Source organism: Bubalus kerabau, chromosome 15 (genome assembly GCF_029407905.1).
Source record: "Bubalus kerabau isolate K-KA32 ecotype Philippines breed swamp buffalo chromosome 15, PCC_UOA_SB_1v2, whole genome shotgun sequence".
Classification (NCBI taxonomy): Eukaryota; Metazoa; Chordata; class Mammalia; order Artiodactyla; family Bovidae; genus Bubalus; species Bubalus kerabau.
In genome coordinates this window covers 83,086,490-83,103,778 of record NC_073638.1, presented here as the reverse complement: position 1 = coordinate 83,103,778, position 17,289 = coordinate 83,086,490, and the positions used below count along the sequence as shown (strand labels likewise).

Sequence of the window (17,289 nt, the reverse complement as noted above, 5' to 3'; positions counted from 1 at the left end):
CTCACTTAGAGCCAAACATCCTGGAATGCAAAGTCAAGCAGGCCTTAGGAAGCATCTCTAAGAACAAAGCTAGTGGAGGTGATGGAATTCCAGTTGAGCTATTTCAAATTCTAAAAGATGATGCTGTGAAAGTGCTGCACTCAATATGCCAGCAAATTTGGAAAACTCAGCAGTGGCCACAGGGCTGGAAAAGGTAAGTTTTCATTCTAATCCCAAAGAAAGGCAATGCCAAAGAATGTTCAAACTACCACACAATTGCACTCATCTCACACACTAGAAAAGTAATGCTCAAAATTTTCCAAGCCAGGCTTCAACAGTACGTGAACTGTGAATTTCCAGATATTCAAGCTGGTTTTAGAAAAGGCACAGGAACCAGAGATCAAATTGTTAACATCTGTTGGATCATCAAGAAAGCAAAAGAGTTCCAGAAAAACATCTATTTCTGCTTTATTGACTATGCCAAAACCTTTGACTGTGTGGACCACAGCAAACTGAAAAATTCTTCAAGAGATGGGAAAACCAGACCACTTGACCTGTGTCCAGAGAAATTTGTATGCCGGTCACAAAGCAACAGTTAGAATTGGACATGGAACAACAGACTGGTTCCAAACAGGAAAAGGAGTACGTCAAGGCTGTATATTGTCACCCTGCTTATTTAACTTATATGCAGAGTACATCATGAGAAACCCTGGGCTGGAGGAAGCACAAGCTGGAATCAAGATTGCCGGGAGAAATATCAATAACCTCAGATATGCAGATGACAACACCCCTATGGCAGAAAGCAAAGAAGAACTAAAGAGCCTCTCGATGAAAGTGAAAGAAGAGAGTGGAAAAGTTGGCTTAAAGCTCACCATTCAGAAAACGAAGATCATGGCATCTGGTCCCATCACTTCATGGGAAATAGATGGGGAAACAGTGGGAATAGTGACAAACTTTATTTCTTTTGGGCTCCAAAATCACTACAGATACTGACTGCAGCCATGAAATTAAAAGATGCTTGCTCCTTGCAAGAAAAGCTATGACCAACCTCAGGTCAGTTCAGTCACTCAGTCGTGTCCGACTCTTTGCAACCCCATGAATCACAGCACGCCAGGCTTCCCTGTCCATCACCAACTCCTGGAGTTCACTCAAACTCATGTCCAGCGAGTCAGTGATGCCATCCAGCCATCTAATCCTCTGTCGTCCCCTTCTCCTCTGCCCCCAATCCCTCCCAGCTTCAGGGTCTTTTCCAATGAATCAACTCTTCGTATGAGGTGGCCAAAGTACTGGAGTTTCAGCTTCAGCATCAGTCCTTGCAATGAACACCCAGGACTGATCTCCTTTAGGATGGACTGGTTGGATCTCCTTGCAGTCCAAGGGACTCTCAAGAGTCTTCTCCAACACCACAGTTCAAAAGCATCAATTCTTCGGTGCTCAGCTTTCTTCACAGTCCAACTCCCATATCCATACATAACTACTGGAAAAACCATAGCCTTGACTAGATGGACCTTTGTTGGCAAAGTAATATCTCTGCTTTTCAATATACTCTCTGCTGCTGCTGCTAAGTCGCTTCACATGTCCAATTCTGTGCGACCCCAGAGACGGAAGCTCAGCAGGTTCCCCCGTCCTTGGGATTCTCCAGGCAAGGACACTGGAGTGGGTTGCCATTTCCTTCTCCAATGCATGAAAGTGAAAAGTGAAAGTGAAGTTGCTCAATCATGTCCGACTTTTAGCGACCCCATGGACTGCAGCCTACCGGCTCCTCCATCCATGGGATTTTCCAAGCAAGAGTACTGGAGTCGGGTGCCATTGCCTTCTCCAATATACTCTCTAGGTTGGTCATAACTTTCCTTCCAAGGAGTAAGTGTCTTTTAGTTTCATGGCTGTGGTCACCATCTGCAATGATTTTGGAGCCCAGAAAAATAAAGTCTGACACTGTTTCCACTGTTTCCCCATCTATTTCCCATGAAGTGATGGGACCAGATGCCATGATCTTCGTTTTCTGAATGGTGAGCTTTAAGCCAACTTTTTCACTCTCCTCTTTCACTTTCATCAAGAGGCTCTTTAGTTCTTCTTTGCTTTCTGCCATAGGGGTGTTGTCATCTGCATATCTGAGGTTATTGATATTTCTCCCGGCAATCTTGATTCCAGCTTGTGCTTCCTCCAGCCCAGGGTTTCTCATGATGTACTCTGCATATAAGTTAAATAAGCAGGGTGACAATATACAGCCTTGACGTACTCCTTTTCCTGTTTGGAACCAGTCTGTTGTTCCATGTCCAGTTCTAACTGTTGCTTCCTGACTTGCATATAAGTTTCTCAAGAGGCAGGGCAGGTGGTCTGGTATTCCCATCTCTTTCAGAATTTTCCACAGTTTATTGTGATCCACAGTCAAAAGCTTTGGCATAGTCAATAAAGCAGAAATAGATGTTTTTCTGGAACTCTCTTGCTTTTTCCATGATCCAGTGGATGTTGGCAATTTGATCTCTGGTTCCTCTGCCTTTTCTAAAACTAGTTTGAACATCTGGAAGTTCACGGTTCACATATTGCTGAAGCCTGGCTTGAAAAATTTTGAGCATTAACTTTGCTAGTGTGTGAGATGAGTGCAATTATGTGGTAGTTTGAGCATTCTTTGGCATTGCCTTTCTTTGGGATTGGAATGAAAGCTGACATTTTCCAGTCCTGTGGCCACTGCTGAGTTTTCCAAATTTGCTGGCATATTGAGTGCAGCACTTTCACAGCATCATCTTTTAGGATTTGAATTAGCTCAACTGGAATTCCATCACCTCCTAGACAGCATATTAAAAAGCAGAGAGATTACTTTGTCAACAAGGGTCCGTCTAGTCAAGGCTCTGGTTTTTCCAGTGGTCATGTATGGAAGTGAGAGTTGGACTATAAAGAAAGCTGAAAACTGAAGAATTGATGCTTTTGAACTATGGTGTTGGAGAAGACTCTTGAGAGTCCCTTGGACTGCAAGGAGATCCAACAAATCAATCCTAAAGGAAATCAGTCCTGAATATTCATTGGAAGGACTGATGCTGAAGCTGAAACTCTAATAGTTTGGCCAGCTGATGTGAAGAGCAGACTCATTGGCAAAGACCCTGATGCTGGGAGGGATTGGGGGCAGGAGGAGAAGGGGACGACAGAGGATGAGATGGCTGGATGGCATCACTGACTCGCTGGGCATGAGTTTGAGTAAACTCTGCGAGTTGGTGATGGACAGGGAGGCCTGGCGTCCTGCAGTCCATGGTGTCACAAAGAGTTGAACACGACTGAGCTACTGATGTGAAGTGAAGGTAAAGAACTTCCAGAAAATGGAATCTCCTAGTGGTCATGTTACAGTTTCTACATAGAAATATATCTGAATTTTTGTTTTGGTGGAGTCCCAGAATTGTTCAGCCTTGTCCATAACTGGAGGAAAAAAAGCAAAGATTGTACTGATGAATCCTTGCTTTACAATTTTTGACACCTTAAGAATGTTCATGTTTTGACCCTCCTCTGTCTTATTTCTTGGTTTGTTAATTTTTCACAGGCATCCCCAATCCCACAACTATATGTTAGGGTCTTTGAAATTAACTCATGGTGACTTTCAAGTCCCCTTGGACTGCAAGAAGATCAAACCAGTCAATCCTGAAGCAAATCAACCCTGAATATTTATTGAAAGGACTGATGCCAAAGCTGAAACTCCAGTACTTTGGCCACCTGATGTGAAGAGCCATCTCATTGGAAAAGACCTGATGCTGCGAAAGATTGCAGGCAGGAGGAGAAGGGGATGACAGAGGATGAGATGGTTGGATGGCATCACCGACTCAATGGACATGAACTTGAGCAAACACTGAGACATAGTGAAGAGCAGAGAAGACGGTCGTGCTGCCGTCCATGGGATCACAGAGTCAGACATGACGTAGCGGCTGAACACCACCACCACAAGGGATAAATGATTTATTTCAGAGAAAATCACACTTTCAGAAACAGAGGCTCTTTTACAAAGAAAATTAAGACTTTGTATTTTATAGTATTTGATGAGTTTACCATGTATCAGGCTGTTCGAAGAACTTTATGAGCATCAACGAATACGTTCCTCATAACATCCATAAGAAGTAAGCACTATCATCATCTCCTTTTTATAAATGAGGGGACTGATGTGCAGAAGGGTTATGTCACCTGTAACAGTTTTGTTGTGAATTTAGGAAGTCATATCGCTGTGAGATAACAGAATTAATGTCCTAGCATAGTTTTCATTACTCCTCTCATGATTCTGTCTGATTCTATCAGGAAAGTTAGTGACTAATCTCTTCTAAAGGTGTCTTCACTACCAAAAGAAATAATGCCCAGTGATGTAGATATATCGTGTTGTGCCTTCACAAACTAAGGTAGGTCTCTACAGACAGTGTAATTGCTTCTTCTCCAGGTGGAATGAGAGATGGTGGCTTCCCTCCTGGGTACCTGATCCCCTGATGACTTCATGTCCACATAAATCCACCTGGTTTCCATTCACTGGCCTGTAACATCGCAATGACTCTGACATCGTTTTAGATGGACCAGTCTGCTGGTCAGAGGCCCTTTGGCATTCTTCTATAAATCTTAAGGTAATAGTTTGTCCATTTTACTAAGTGAACTTATTTCCCAGGCATATTACTCTGAGCCTGTAACAACGATCAGGGATAAAACCCCAAGCTAAAATGTCCATGGTGAGTACGATAATCCTTTCTTGACATTGCTCAGCCCTTTATAGAGTGCATGCAAGGATGTTCTCCTATTTGTCCTCACAGCAACATCCCTGTGTGACACATTTGAAAGTATTTTATCATCCTCACTTAAAAATTACATTTTCCTTATATCTCCCTGCCTCTGGAGAACTTCAATCTTTGTGATGAGACATGTAGAAAAAGCTTCAATAGGATCCTTTCTCTTTGAGTGGGACTAAAAATTTGAAGGTCACAGGGAAGTTGTGCCACTTTCCTTGAAAAGTAAGGTAAATTTCTAGGTCAGTTCTATGGCCTAGTTTAGACTGTGGTCTTACAAGATGTGCTGTGTAAAGTTACAAAGGCAGTGTGTCCTCGTGAATTTCTTTGGAGTTTAAAATCCTGAGTTTTAATGCTCTCATGTTCCCAAGCTAGAGTCCAGATGTTTCAACAACCTTCATTAACTAAGAAATGACTTTTCTCAAGTAATAGAAGATGATATTTTTCTGAGCACAATCCCTGTGTTCAGGGCGGCACTCAGAAAATGGTGGGTACTCAGTAAATGTTTACTAAGGCACTGAGTGGACAAATGAAGACATGAATAAGTCACTAGCTGAACTCCATGGAACACACTATGAAGTTCATGGTCCTGTGTTACTAGAGCAGTGTCAGGTGTAACTTTGCATGGGATTTTCGGAAGCCCGAGATCAAAAGCTTTACACTTTTTGAATAAGAAATCTACAGAAAAAAACATGACGTACATTGTCGCTCAGCACGTCTACCCACCTAATGCGTACAGTAGAAATAAAACTTTCATGGAGCCCTAGCGTATTTTTATCTGAAACGTACCTTTACTTCCTGTGCTTTTCTATCTTCTATCTATTAGTTTCAGGCGCACAACACAGTGGTTTGATATTTGTATTTATAGTAAAACGATCATCAGAATAAGTCTTGATAACAGCTGTCACCATGCATAGATACAACTTTTTAAAATATGCAGTGTAGCATTATTGCCTATAATGTACATTATATCCCCATGATTTATTTTGTAACTGAAAGTTTGTATCATTTGACTCTTTCACCCATGTCAGCCACCCTCCACTCCCCCATCTCTGACAGCCATCAGGATGAACCATCCTGGATTCATCTTGTGATTTAAACATATTTCACTAAGTAAGACTGACTGTTGACCAACATGAGATTTAGGGGCAGTGACCCTCAGCACAGTCGAAAATCTGCATTTAACATGCAATTGACTCTCCATTTCTTAGACCTCAGATAGATCATAGTTGCTTGGATGATAATCTCATTCTTCACACTGTTCACCTCCAGAAAGACAGTGATATATCACTTTTTTCTCAGGTGATAATCTAATAGGAGAGCTGAAAAGATCAAATGAAATATTTATCCTTCTCAAACTACTTGGCTTATGGTAAGTGCTCAGTGAATAGGAGTGATGTCTTGCTTAGGAACAACAGCGATAAAAGTATAAATAGGGACTTCCCTGGCAGTCCAGGGGTTCAGATTTTGCCTTCCAATGCAGGGGGTGTAGGTTTGATCCCTGGTCAGGAAGCTAAGACCCCACATGTCTCGGGGCCAGAATAACCTATATGTGAAACAGAAGCAATATTGTAACAAATTCAATAAAGATTTCAAAACTGGTCCACGTCAAAAAAAGTCTTCAGAAAAAGCAATCTGCAGAGGAAGCACAACTTTCAACCGGTATAAAAATAAACAATAGACACTAGCAGTATGTATGTGCTCAGTCACGTCCGACTCTGTGTGACCCCAGGGACTGTAGCCCGTCAGGCTCCTCTGTCCATGGGATTCTCCAGGCAAAAATGCTGGACTCGGCTGCCATTTCCTCCCCCAAGTCATCTTTCCTTCCAAGGGATCGAACCTGCATCTTCTGCACTGCAGGCAGGTTCTTTACCTGCTGAGGCGTCAGGGAAGCCCACACAATAGGTATTTTGTACATAATTAAGTGGTTGTTTGGAATAGCTGAGTGGGGTCAGGAACTAATGAATACAGTGCATGCCTTTACAGATGGCAAGATGAGAAGCTGCCAGTCTTGGGGTTATTGAGAACCTTATATTGATAGATATGATGGTCATCTAAGTTAAATTCACCCATTCCAGTCCATTTTAGTGCACTGATTCCTAAAATGTCGATGTTAAATCTTGCCATCTCCTGCTTGACCACTTCTAATTTGCCTTGATTCATGGACCTAACATTCCAGGATCCTATGCAATATTGTTAGAACTGGACATGTAACAACAGACTGGTTTCAAATCAGGAAAGGAGTATGTCAGGCTGTATATTGTCACCCTGCTTATTTAACTTATATGCAGAGTACATCATGAGAAATGCTGGGCTGGATGAAGCATAAGCTGGAATCAAGATTGCTGGGAGAAATATCAACAACCTCAGATATGCATATGATGCCACCCTTATGGCCAAAAGCAAAGAACTAAAGAGCCTCTTGATGAAAGTGAAAGAGGAGAGTCAAAAAAGTTGGCTTAAAACTCAACATTCAGAAAACGAAGATCATGGCATCTGGTCCCATCACTTCATGACAAATAGATGGAGAAGCAATGGAAATAGTGACAGACTTTATTTTTGGGGGCTCCAAAATCACTGCAGATGGTGACTGCAGCCATGAAATTAAAAGATGCTTGCTCCTTGGAAGAAAAGCTATGACCAACCTAGGCAGCATATTAAAAAGCAGAGACATTACTTTGCCAACAAAGGTCCATCTAGTCAAGGCTATGGTTTTTCCAGTGGTCATATATGGATGTAAGAGTTGGACTATAAAGAAAGCTGAGTGACAAAGAATTGATGCTTTTGAACTGTGGTGGTGTTGGAGAAGACTCTTGAGAGTCCCTTGGACTGTAAGGAGATCCAACCAATCCATCCTAAAGGAAATCAGTCCTGAATATTCATTGGAAGGACTGATGCTGAAGCTGAAACTCCAATACTTTGGCCACCTGATGCAAAGAACTGACTCATTGGAAAAGACCCTGATGCTGGGAAAGATTGAAGGCAGGAGGAGAAGCGGATGACAGAGGATGAGATGGTTGGATGGCATCACCAAGTCAACGGACATGAGTTTGAGTAAACTCTGGGAGTTGGTGATAGACGGGGAGGCCTTGTGTGCTGAAGTCCATGGGGTCACAAAGAGTCGGACACGACTGAGCAAATGAACTGAACTGAACTGAGCTGAGCTGTACTGACGGTGGTATCAAGGCGTGCTCGTGTTGTTCAGGTGACAGAACGTGCAGCGAGTCACTTTCCATGCACCAATAATTCTTCCATTTTGCTTCCCTTCTTCTGACAGGTAAAACATCGTTTCAAAATGTCCTTCATGGAGAACAGCACTGAGGTGAATGAGTTTAGACTTTTGGGACTGACGGATGCCCCAGAGTTGCAAGTCCCCCTGTTTATAACATTCACGTTCATATATCTCATCACTCTCACTGGAAATCTTGGGATGATCACATTGATCCTGTTGGACTCTCGTCTGCACACCCCCATGTATTTTCTCCTCAGTAACCTCTCTCTGGTGGATTGTGTTTACTCCTCAGCTGTGACTCCCAAGGTGATGGCTGGGCTTCTCACCGGAGATAAGGTCGTCTCCTACGGAGGGTGTGTTGCTCAGATGTTCTTCTTTGTGGCCTTTGCCAGTGTAGACTGTTTGCTCCTAGCTGCCATGGCCTACGACCGGCACGCCGCCGTGTGTAAGCCTCTACATTACGCCAGCACTGTGACCCCTGGTGTGTGCCCTCAGATGGTCGCGGCCTGCTATGTCTGGGGCTTTGCTGAGTCTGCCATCCACACTGGATTCATTTTCCGCCTCTCCTTCTGCCATTCCAATGTGGTCCATCACTTCTTCTGTGATATTCCTCCAATCCTGGCTCTTTTCTGCTCTGATATCTACGTAAATGAGATGGTGCTCTTTATTCTAGCAGCTTTCAATGTCTTTTTTGCCCTGATGGTAGTTGTGAGCTCTTATCTGTTTATATTCTTTGCCATCCTGAGCATGCGCTCAGCGGAGGGATGGAAGAAAGCCTTTTCCACCTGTTCTTCTCACCTCACTGCTGTTACCATATTCTATGCAACTGTGATCTCCATGTACTTACAGCCAAGTTCTAATCATTCTACGGACACCAACCAGAGGGCATCTGTGTTCTATACAATAATCGTACCCATGTTGAACCCTCTCGTCTATAGTCTAAGGAATAAAGAGGTTAGTAATGCTTTCAGGAGAGCCATTGAGAAGATGAAGCTTCTGTTCAGTACACAGATTTAATTAAAGAGATTATACAATATGTATTGCTAATCAGTTATCTATTGTTTTGTGATAAACTCCCAAGAAACTTCGTGGCTTAAAGTAGTAGTGAAAAGTGAGTGTTCATTGTTCAGATGTGTCCAACTCTTTGTGACCACGAGGACTGTGTCCTGCCAGGCTCCTCTGTCCATGGGATTCTCCAGGCAAGAATATTGCAGTGGGTTGCCATTCCCTTCTCCAAGGGATTATCCTGACCCAGAGATTGAATCCAAGTCTCCTGTATTGCAGGCAGATTCTTTACCACTTAAGCCACCAGGGAAGCTTAAAACAACTGTTTATTATTTCTCTCAGTTCTATGGTTGGCAGGGCGTTTATTTTTCTGCTTTCACATGGACTCATGAGGTTGCCTATTTTCTGCATGGTCAGCTGGGCTTAAAGTTTAAAGATGTCCTTATATATCTGGATGCTGACTCTGGCTACTCTCTATCTCTTCTACACATGGTCTTTGATCCTTCAGAGGCTGGAAAAGCTTTCTCTCATAATATTTTCAGGCTAACATTCTCACAGTGTGATAGCAAAACTAAAAAGCTTCTTAAAGTCCAGACTCCCAACTCACAACATTTTTTTCGACCATGTTATACTAATCAATGCATGTCAAAAGGATGATCAAGATCCAAACATGAAGAAAAAGACTCTGTCTCTTGAGGAAAAGAACTGCAAAGAATTTCTACCCATAATTCATTTATCACAATTAGGTTAAACTTCTGTAACAAAGAGAGACAAAATACAGTGGATTTTAAAATAGAACTATTTATTTCTCAAATAGTGGTAGCTAATGCAGCATGGTGAAAATGAATTATCTAGACAACTTGTGTGTCTCGGATATCCTGGGACCAAGTTCATTCCACATTGTCTCTTTCTACCATTGCCTAGAGTCTTGAAAGTCTGTCTTCACTATAATTATTATATCTAGAGGAAAGGAGAAATAGGTAAGCTAGAGGAAAAATAATTTCTTTTCAAGAAAGTGATGCAGATGCTGTACACATTATTACTGAATACATTCCATTGGCAAGAATTTACCATAAGCTGTAGCAACATGAATGTATTTGGGTAGTTTCGGCTCAGTGGTAGGGATTGCATTGAATTTGTAGACTGCTTGAGGTAGTATGGCTATTTATTTTTTATTTTTTTAATATAAATTTATTTTAATTGGAGGCTAATTACTTTACAATATTGTATTGGTTTTGCCATACATCAACATGAATCCACCACAGGTGTACATGTGTTCCCCATCCTGAACCCTCCTCCCACCTCCCTCCCCATATCACCCCTCTGGGTCATCCCAGTTCACCAGCCCCAAGCATCCTGTATTATGCATCGAACCTGGACTGGCGATTTGTTTCACATATGATATACATGTTTCAATACCATTCTCCCAAATCATCCCACCCTCACCCTCTCCCACAGACTCCAAAAGACCATTCTATACATCTGTGTCTCTTTTGCTGTCTCGCATACAGGGTTATCGTTACCATCTTTCTAAATTCCATATATATGCGTTAGTATACTGTATTGGTGCTTTTATTTCTGGCTAGGCCTGGTGTGCTGTGATTCATGGGGTCGCAAAAAGTCGGACACAACTGAGTGACTGATCTGATCTGATCTGATCACTCTGTATAATAGGCTCCAGTTTCACCCACCTCATTAGAACTGATTCAAATGTATTCTTTTTAATGGCTGAGTAATACTCCATTGTGTATATGTACCACAGCTTTCTTATCCATTCGTCTGCTGATGGATATCTAGGTTGCTTCCATGTCCTGGCTATTATAAACAGTGCTGCGATGAACAGTGGGGTACGTGTGTCTCTTTCAATTCAGGTAGTATGGCTGTTTAAACAATATTAAGTCTTCCAATCAATGAATATAGACTATCTTTCCTTTTTTTGTATCATCTTTAGTTTTTTTTAATGATACTTTGTAATTTTCAGTCTTTCAAGTCTTTCAATTCTTTGATTAAGTTTATCCTTAAGCATTTTATTCCTTTTGATGCTATTGTAAATCAGTTGAGACTCAAACACTCCTTAACATTAGAGGCATGGGCCCTCTGCACAGTTAAAAAATCACATATAAGTTTAAAACAAATTGCAACTCCGTATCTGCAATTCTACATCTGCAGATTCAACCAACCATAGATTGTGTACTACTCTTATACATATTTAGTGAAAAATAATCAACATATGAGTGGGCCCATTCAGTTTAAACCCATGTTGCTCAAAGCTCAACTGTACAGCTATTAATTTCCTTTCCAAATTGTTCATTGTTGGTGGGTTGGGAAAAGGAAGAGCTGTTTTCTGAAAAAGAGACACATAAGGAAATACTTAGAGTGATAGAACTAGTCTATATGGTACTGGGATGATAGATACTTGACTATGCATTTGTCAAAACAATGAGACTATCTTCCTGATGGTTTAGACGGTAAAAGAAACTACCTGCAATGCAGGAGACCTGGGGTCAATTCCTGGGTCAGAAAGATGCCCTGGAGAAGGGAATGGCTACCTGGCTCCAGTATTCTTGCCTGGAGAATTCCATGGACAGAGGAGCCTGGTGGGCTACAGTCCATGGCGTTTCAAAGAGTCAGACACGACTGAACAACTAACACTTTCACTTTCACTTTTCCTTTCATGGAACTATCTATATCTATATAAATATAGATATCTATTTGTCTCTATGTCTATCTATCTATCTATCTATCTGTATATAATATTTATTCCAGGTTTCTCTGCTTAGAGGGCCTGTAATAAGTGGTGCCCAGTAGCAATAACTATACCTAACACACCACTCAATACTAAATATCATTATCTAATAAAAGGAAGGAGAGAAGAGGAGGAGAAGGGGACAGAGGATGAGATGGTTGGATAGCATCACTGACTTGATGGACACAAGTTTGAGGACGCTCCGGGAGTTGGTGATGGACAGGGAGGCCTGGTGTGCTGCAGTCCATGGGGTCACAAAGACTCAGACATGACTGAGCAACTGAACTGAGCTGAATAAAAGGAAGTATGGTTCTTTGGAGAACTAGCTGATGATAGGATTGGGACAAGGATAATACAGAATGAACCTGGAATACCTTGTAGTTCCAGAAAATAAGGAGGAACCCAAAAGACAAAAGGGTTGGGGCATATTAGAAGGAAATAGGAGTAAAACTAAAAGTGCTCCCAGTAGCCAAAGATGGAGCAATTTGAACAACACAATAAATACCATGGTACCAAAGTGTAACCCAAAGTATGAAACAAATACACATGACTCCATGCTGATATAAATAACAAACAAATAAATAATTCTTCCTTATATAGAAAAATTCCAAGCTATATATTTAGACTTCCATTAGAAGGTAGAGTATATTCCCTTCTACCTTAAAGGTGGGCTGAACTTAATGACTTCTCTCTGGAGTACAGAGTATGAAAGGAGAAGAGTTAGCACTACGTCAAAGAACCTGCAAAAGTATCTTGAGCAGGTGATCGAGGTTAACATCCCCCAGTGACAAGTCTTGTTGGTAAAATGCATTATCTGATAGGATGTGATACAAAGGTCACTTATCCTTTCTCAAACTTATACATTCTGTATAACTGTGACCAAAAAAATCAGAAACATATGTTGAAAGACTTTCAACAAAACACTGGTCCAGTACTCCTTAAGGATATTAAGTTAAAGAAAAATAAGGAAAGACTGAGAAACTGTCACAAATCAGAGGAGAATAAAGAGATATAACAAATATAGGCAATGTCGTGTCCTTGATTAGATTTGTGCGAGCAAAATGACATAATTGAAAATATCAGTAATAATCTGAATAAATTATTGAAGTTTTAGATAATAGTAACATGTCAATATTGGTTTCTTAGTTTTGACAAATATGATAAAATAAGATGTTAAAAATAGAGGAAACTGGGTGAGAATTATGTAAGTCTTGTCTGTTTAGAATAATTTAAGTTAAATGAATAATTATTTATGAAGAAATTTTGCAAATTGTATCAGGTAGGAAACTTCTCATAGTCTCATAGTTTGCCTTTTTGATTTACTAAATAAAATTCATTTCATGTGTTATTTTCCCCTTAATGAAAAATCACTAATGAAACATTTAGATGGTTTGATATTAATCATTTAATACTGTTGGTTTCCAAAAAATTAATTTGTCCAAAAGTACAAATAGTGAGTGAGAATATAGATAAAAAAGCTGTATCTCCAGAAATGCTCTAAAATTATTATCTGAAGAATTTTCTAAAGAGTAGTAAACTATAATTATCAGTAATTCAGATATATTGACTTCTGGACACCAAACTGAATTCTTTAAACAAACGTTTATTGAACTATTGGTGTGAATCGGATCATTATTCATGTATTGTGCATGAAGTTGTTCATAAAGAAGACAAAGTCACTCCTGTTGTGTAGTGTATGTTTTGGGGAGAAAGGTAAATGACTGAATAAAGAAGGAAATAGGGTTCTTTCCTGGTGATGCAGTGGCTAAAACACCATGCTCCCATTGCAGGGGGCCTGGGTCCGAACTATTAACAGATCCTACATGCCACCGTGAGGATCTCACATGCCTCAGCTAAGACCTGGCACAATCAAATCATTAATTGCAAAAAGCCTTAAGAAAAGAAATTAATAGGGTTTGGGCAGTGACCAGAGCAAAGAAAAATAAAGCAAGAAACGTAAGCAGGGAACAGTGCCCACGGGGCCGGGGTAACTATGACATGGTAACAATGAAGCAAGCCTGAAGGAAGAGAGGGAGCCTTTGGTCATTAGAAACAGCGAGTACAAAGGCCCTGGGGAAGAGGCACGCTGAGATTGTCCAGGAACAGCAAGGAACGCGGCGTGAAAGAAGCGGGGTGAGTGCCTAGAAGAGGGAAGGCACCACGTGGCTCACCTAAAACTAGAGGGTTTATGAGTGAGTGGCTTTAGCCATTTTATAGTCTTTCCAGGGAGGAAAATGGATGGCATGATTATTAGTGCATTTTTTTTTTTCAAAATGTAAGAGACCGTAGTCATATACGGGACAACTGGAAAGTTCCATTATTATTGACTGATCACCTTTTCTTGTACTGTGGGCTTCTTGCTTCTCAAGATCATCCTGTGACCTTACTCTTTCTACCAGATGACACACTAAAGACAGAGATATTGATTTCTGTAAAATGCTATACGTATGTGGGGCTGAATAAATCATCCAATAAAACCATATATTTTTATTAAAAATCCATGTCACAATTTTCCTCATTCTGGACTCTGGAAACAGTTTCTCAACTAGATAAACAATGTCAGACATGAACACATATTGATTATTTTAAATTTTTATTTAAAAGCTGGCGATACTCCAACTCCTTTAACAAATTTCTCACTCCTGTGCGTATGCGCACTTACGAGATTCTTACATATGCTTCTGGTAGTGGGTTTCTGCGCGCCGTGTTTTCATATATGCTAGCATTGCCGCTCCAGTACTCTTGCCTGGAAAATCCCATGGATGGAGGAGCCGGCTGCAGTCCATGGGGTCGCACAGAGTCGGACACGACTGAGCGACTTCCCTTTCATGCATTGGAGAAGGAAATGGCAACCCACTCCAGTGTTCTTGCCTGGAGAATCCCAGGGACGGGGAAGCCTGGTGGGCTGCCGTCTATGGGGTCACACAGAGTCAGACACGACTGAAGCAACTTAGCAGCAGCACCATTGCCACATGATAAAGATATCAACATGCGAATAAATCAAATATAATTAACAAAATTCACTACCAGCAGGATTTTAATATTCTTAAGGTCCCCTCTGGCCATCCTCAATCAACTATCACATATTTAAACATATTTTTTTTGTTTTTCTAGATGATAGATTTTCAAAAAAGAAATGGTGTTACCGTAGTAATTTAGGTGCAGTACAAGCCTTAAAATGTGAATTACTGCATGATGAAGGTCTTAGGGGAAAGAAACTAAGTCATCTGGATCCTACAACTTTCAAAGGTGAAGCTTAGAAAATTATGCCTTCTTAACCACCTTCTTGAAAGCATTTTTGACCTCCTTGTTCCTCAAACTACAGACCAAGGGGTTGAGCATGGGGATGACCATGGTATAGAACACAGACGCAATTTTGTCTGTGTCCATGGAATGACTGGAGCTGGGCTGAGAGTACATAAAGATGCCTGTCCCATAGAAGATGGAGACTGTGGTGAGGTGAGACGCGCAGGGGGATAAAGCCTTCTGATATCCCTCAGCCGAGTGCGTCTTCAAGATGGTGGTAAATATGAACAAATAGGAAATCAAGATAACCAGGAGGGCAAACATAATACTGAAACTTGCCACCACATGGAGAATCAGCTCGCTGATACGTTTACCAGAGCAAGAGAGAGCCATGACTGCTGGAACATCACAGAAAAAGTGGTGGACCACATTGGCCCTACAGAAGTAGAGCTGGAAAATGTTTCCCGTGTGGACGGAGGCATTCAGGAAACCACAGAAGTAGGGACCCATAGCCATACAAGTACACACACTTGCTGTCATGGTGGTGTTATAACGTAGGGGGTTGCATACTGCTGCGTAGCAGTCATAGGCCATTGAGGCCAACAGGTAACTTTCCACAGTGGCAAATGCTGCAAACAAGAACCTCTGAGCAGCACGTGCATTGTAGGAGACGACCTGGTCTCCTACAGGAGCCCAGCCATCACCTTGGGAGTGACAGCTGTGGAGTAGCAAAAGTCCACCAGAGACAGATTTGTAAGGAAAAAGTACAATGGGATGTGGAGACGAGAGTCCAAGAGAATCAGCAGGATCAGTCCCAGAGCTCCAACCACGTTGACAAGATAAATGAGCGGGAATATTATAAAGAGGGGGACCTGCAGTCCGGGGGCACTGGTGAGTCCCAGCAGGATGAATTCAGGCACTCCTGTATCATTCCCCATGGAGGCAGTTTTTGAATCACAGGAGGTCCTATGGCAAAGAAAAAGAAAGGAGCACAGTGATAAACAAATGGGAGATTGAAAGTGAAATTAATTCAGCACTGTAGGCGCATATGTGTATATATACACATATACAAATATTTCATTAATGGAATAATTTGAACTTCAAGATTCTCCACATCTGAAGTACAGACTAAAGGAAATTTAAGCCACAAAGTATCTGTAGAGTTTCACACTGTTGAAGCTGAGGGGTCTTCATGGATAATTTTCCAACTTTTAAATTTTGTAAGTTCATAAACTGAGATGTAGAAAATATTATGTCCTGATTAAGATGAACCGTCTTGAATAAATATATCTGTTAATTCAGTTTTTCTCAGCCTAGTAAACGCTTAGGTCTAAATTGCTCAAGTGCCCCAAACTGCTCTGGACACTTGACACGTATTTTCTTTTATTTCTCTCAACAGCCCCATGAGATTAATGTCCCCATTTAACTCATGAAGCACAGAGGCTGAGTATTGTATTTAAGTTTATAAAATTATGACTGCCAGAACAATGTCTGTACCCAGCTTCCAGCGTGGCTCAGATGGTAAGGAATCTGTCTGCAATGCAGGAGACCTGGGTTCGATACCTCTGTCGGGAAGATCCCCTGGAGAAGAGAATGACTACCCACTCCAGTTTTCTTACTGGGAGAATCCCATGGACAGAGGAGCCTGGAGGCCTACAGTCCATGGGGTCGCAGAGAGTAGGACACGACTGAGCGACTTTCACTTTCAGAGTGATTCCACTGGAAGTGTGAGTGATTCACTGGAAGTGTGAGTGATTCACTGGAAATGTGAGTGATTCACTGGAAGTGTAAGAGATTCCACTGCCAGTGTAAGTCCACTGTCTTAACTGAGTTTAAAATCAAGTTGAACTTAATTCAGTTTACAATTACTCTATGTCTCCAGTGTTCTAACCCAGGCTTTGCAGTTTTACAGTGAAGTAACTGAGAGACACTTGCCCAGTGCCCATGGTGGGATAACTGGGGCAGTTGGAGCTATACAACCTGCAGAAACAATTCAGCGAGGTGGGGTGCAGCATCCAGCAAGAAGCCTGGGCTCTGAGATGCAGTGCACACAGCCTGCCACCCACTACCTGGGAATCACTGAGCCTGACCTAACTCCCCTGAACCGATCTTTTTCATTTACAAAGTGACAATAGTAATGAGACTAAATAAGTGTTAGTTGCTCAGTCATCCGACTCTTTGCAACCCATGGACTGCAGCCCGCCAGGCTCCTCTGCCCATGGAATTCTCCAGGCAAGAACACTGGAGTGGGTTGCCATTCCCTTCTCCAGGGGATCTTCCCAACCCAGGGACTGAACCTGGGTCTCCTGTATTGCAGGCGGATTCTTTACAAGCTGAGC

General features: G+C 41.6%; 1 protein-coding gene and 1 pseudogene across 1 annotated transcript; one reads left to right on the top strand and one right to left on the bottom strand.

Moving 5' to 3' along the window:
• Positions 1–8,016: 8,016 nt before the first annotated feature.
• On the top strand, positions 8,017–8,970 carry LOC129628596 (olfactory receptor 5B2-like). The gene has a single exon (XM_055548046.1). It carries the CDS (start codon positions 8,017–8,019, stop codon positions 8,968–8,970), a length of 954 nt encoding a protein of 317 aa, XP_055404021.1.
• A 5,998-nt stretch (positions 8,971–14,968) lies between these two features.
• Positions 14,969–15,888, bottom strand: LOC129628595 (olfactory receptor 5B2-like; annotated as a pseudogene).
• Positions 15,889–17,289: the final 1,401 nt, after the last annotated feature.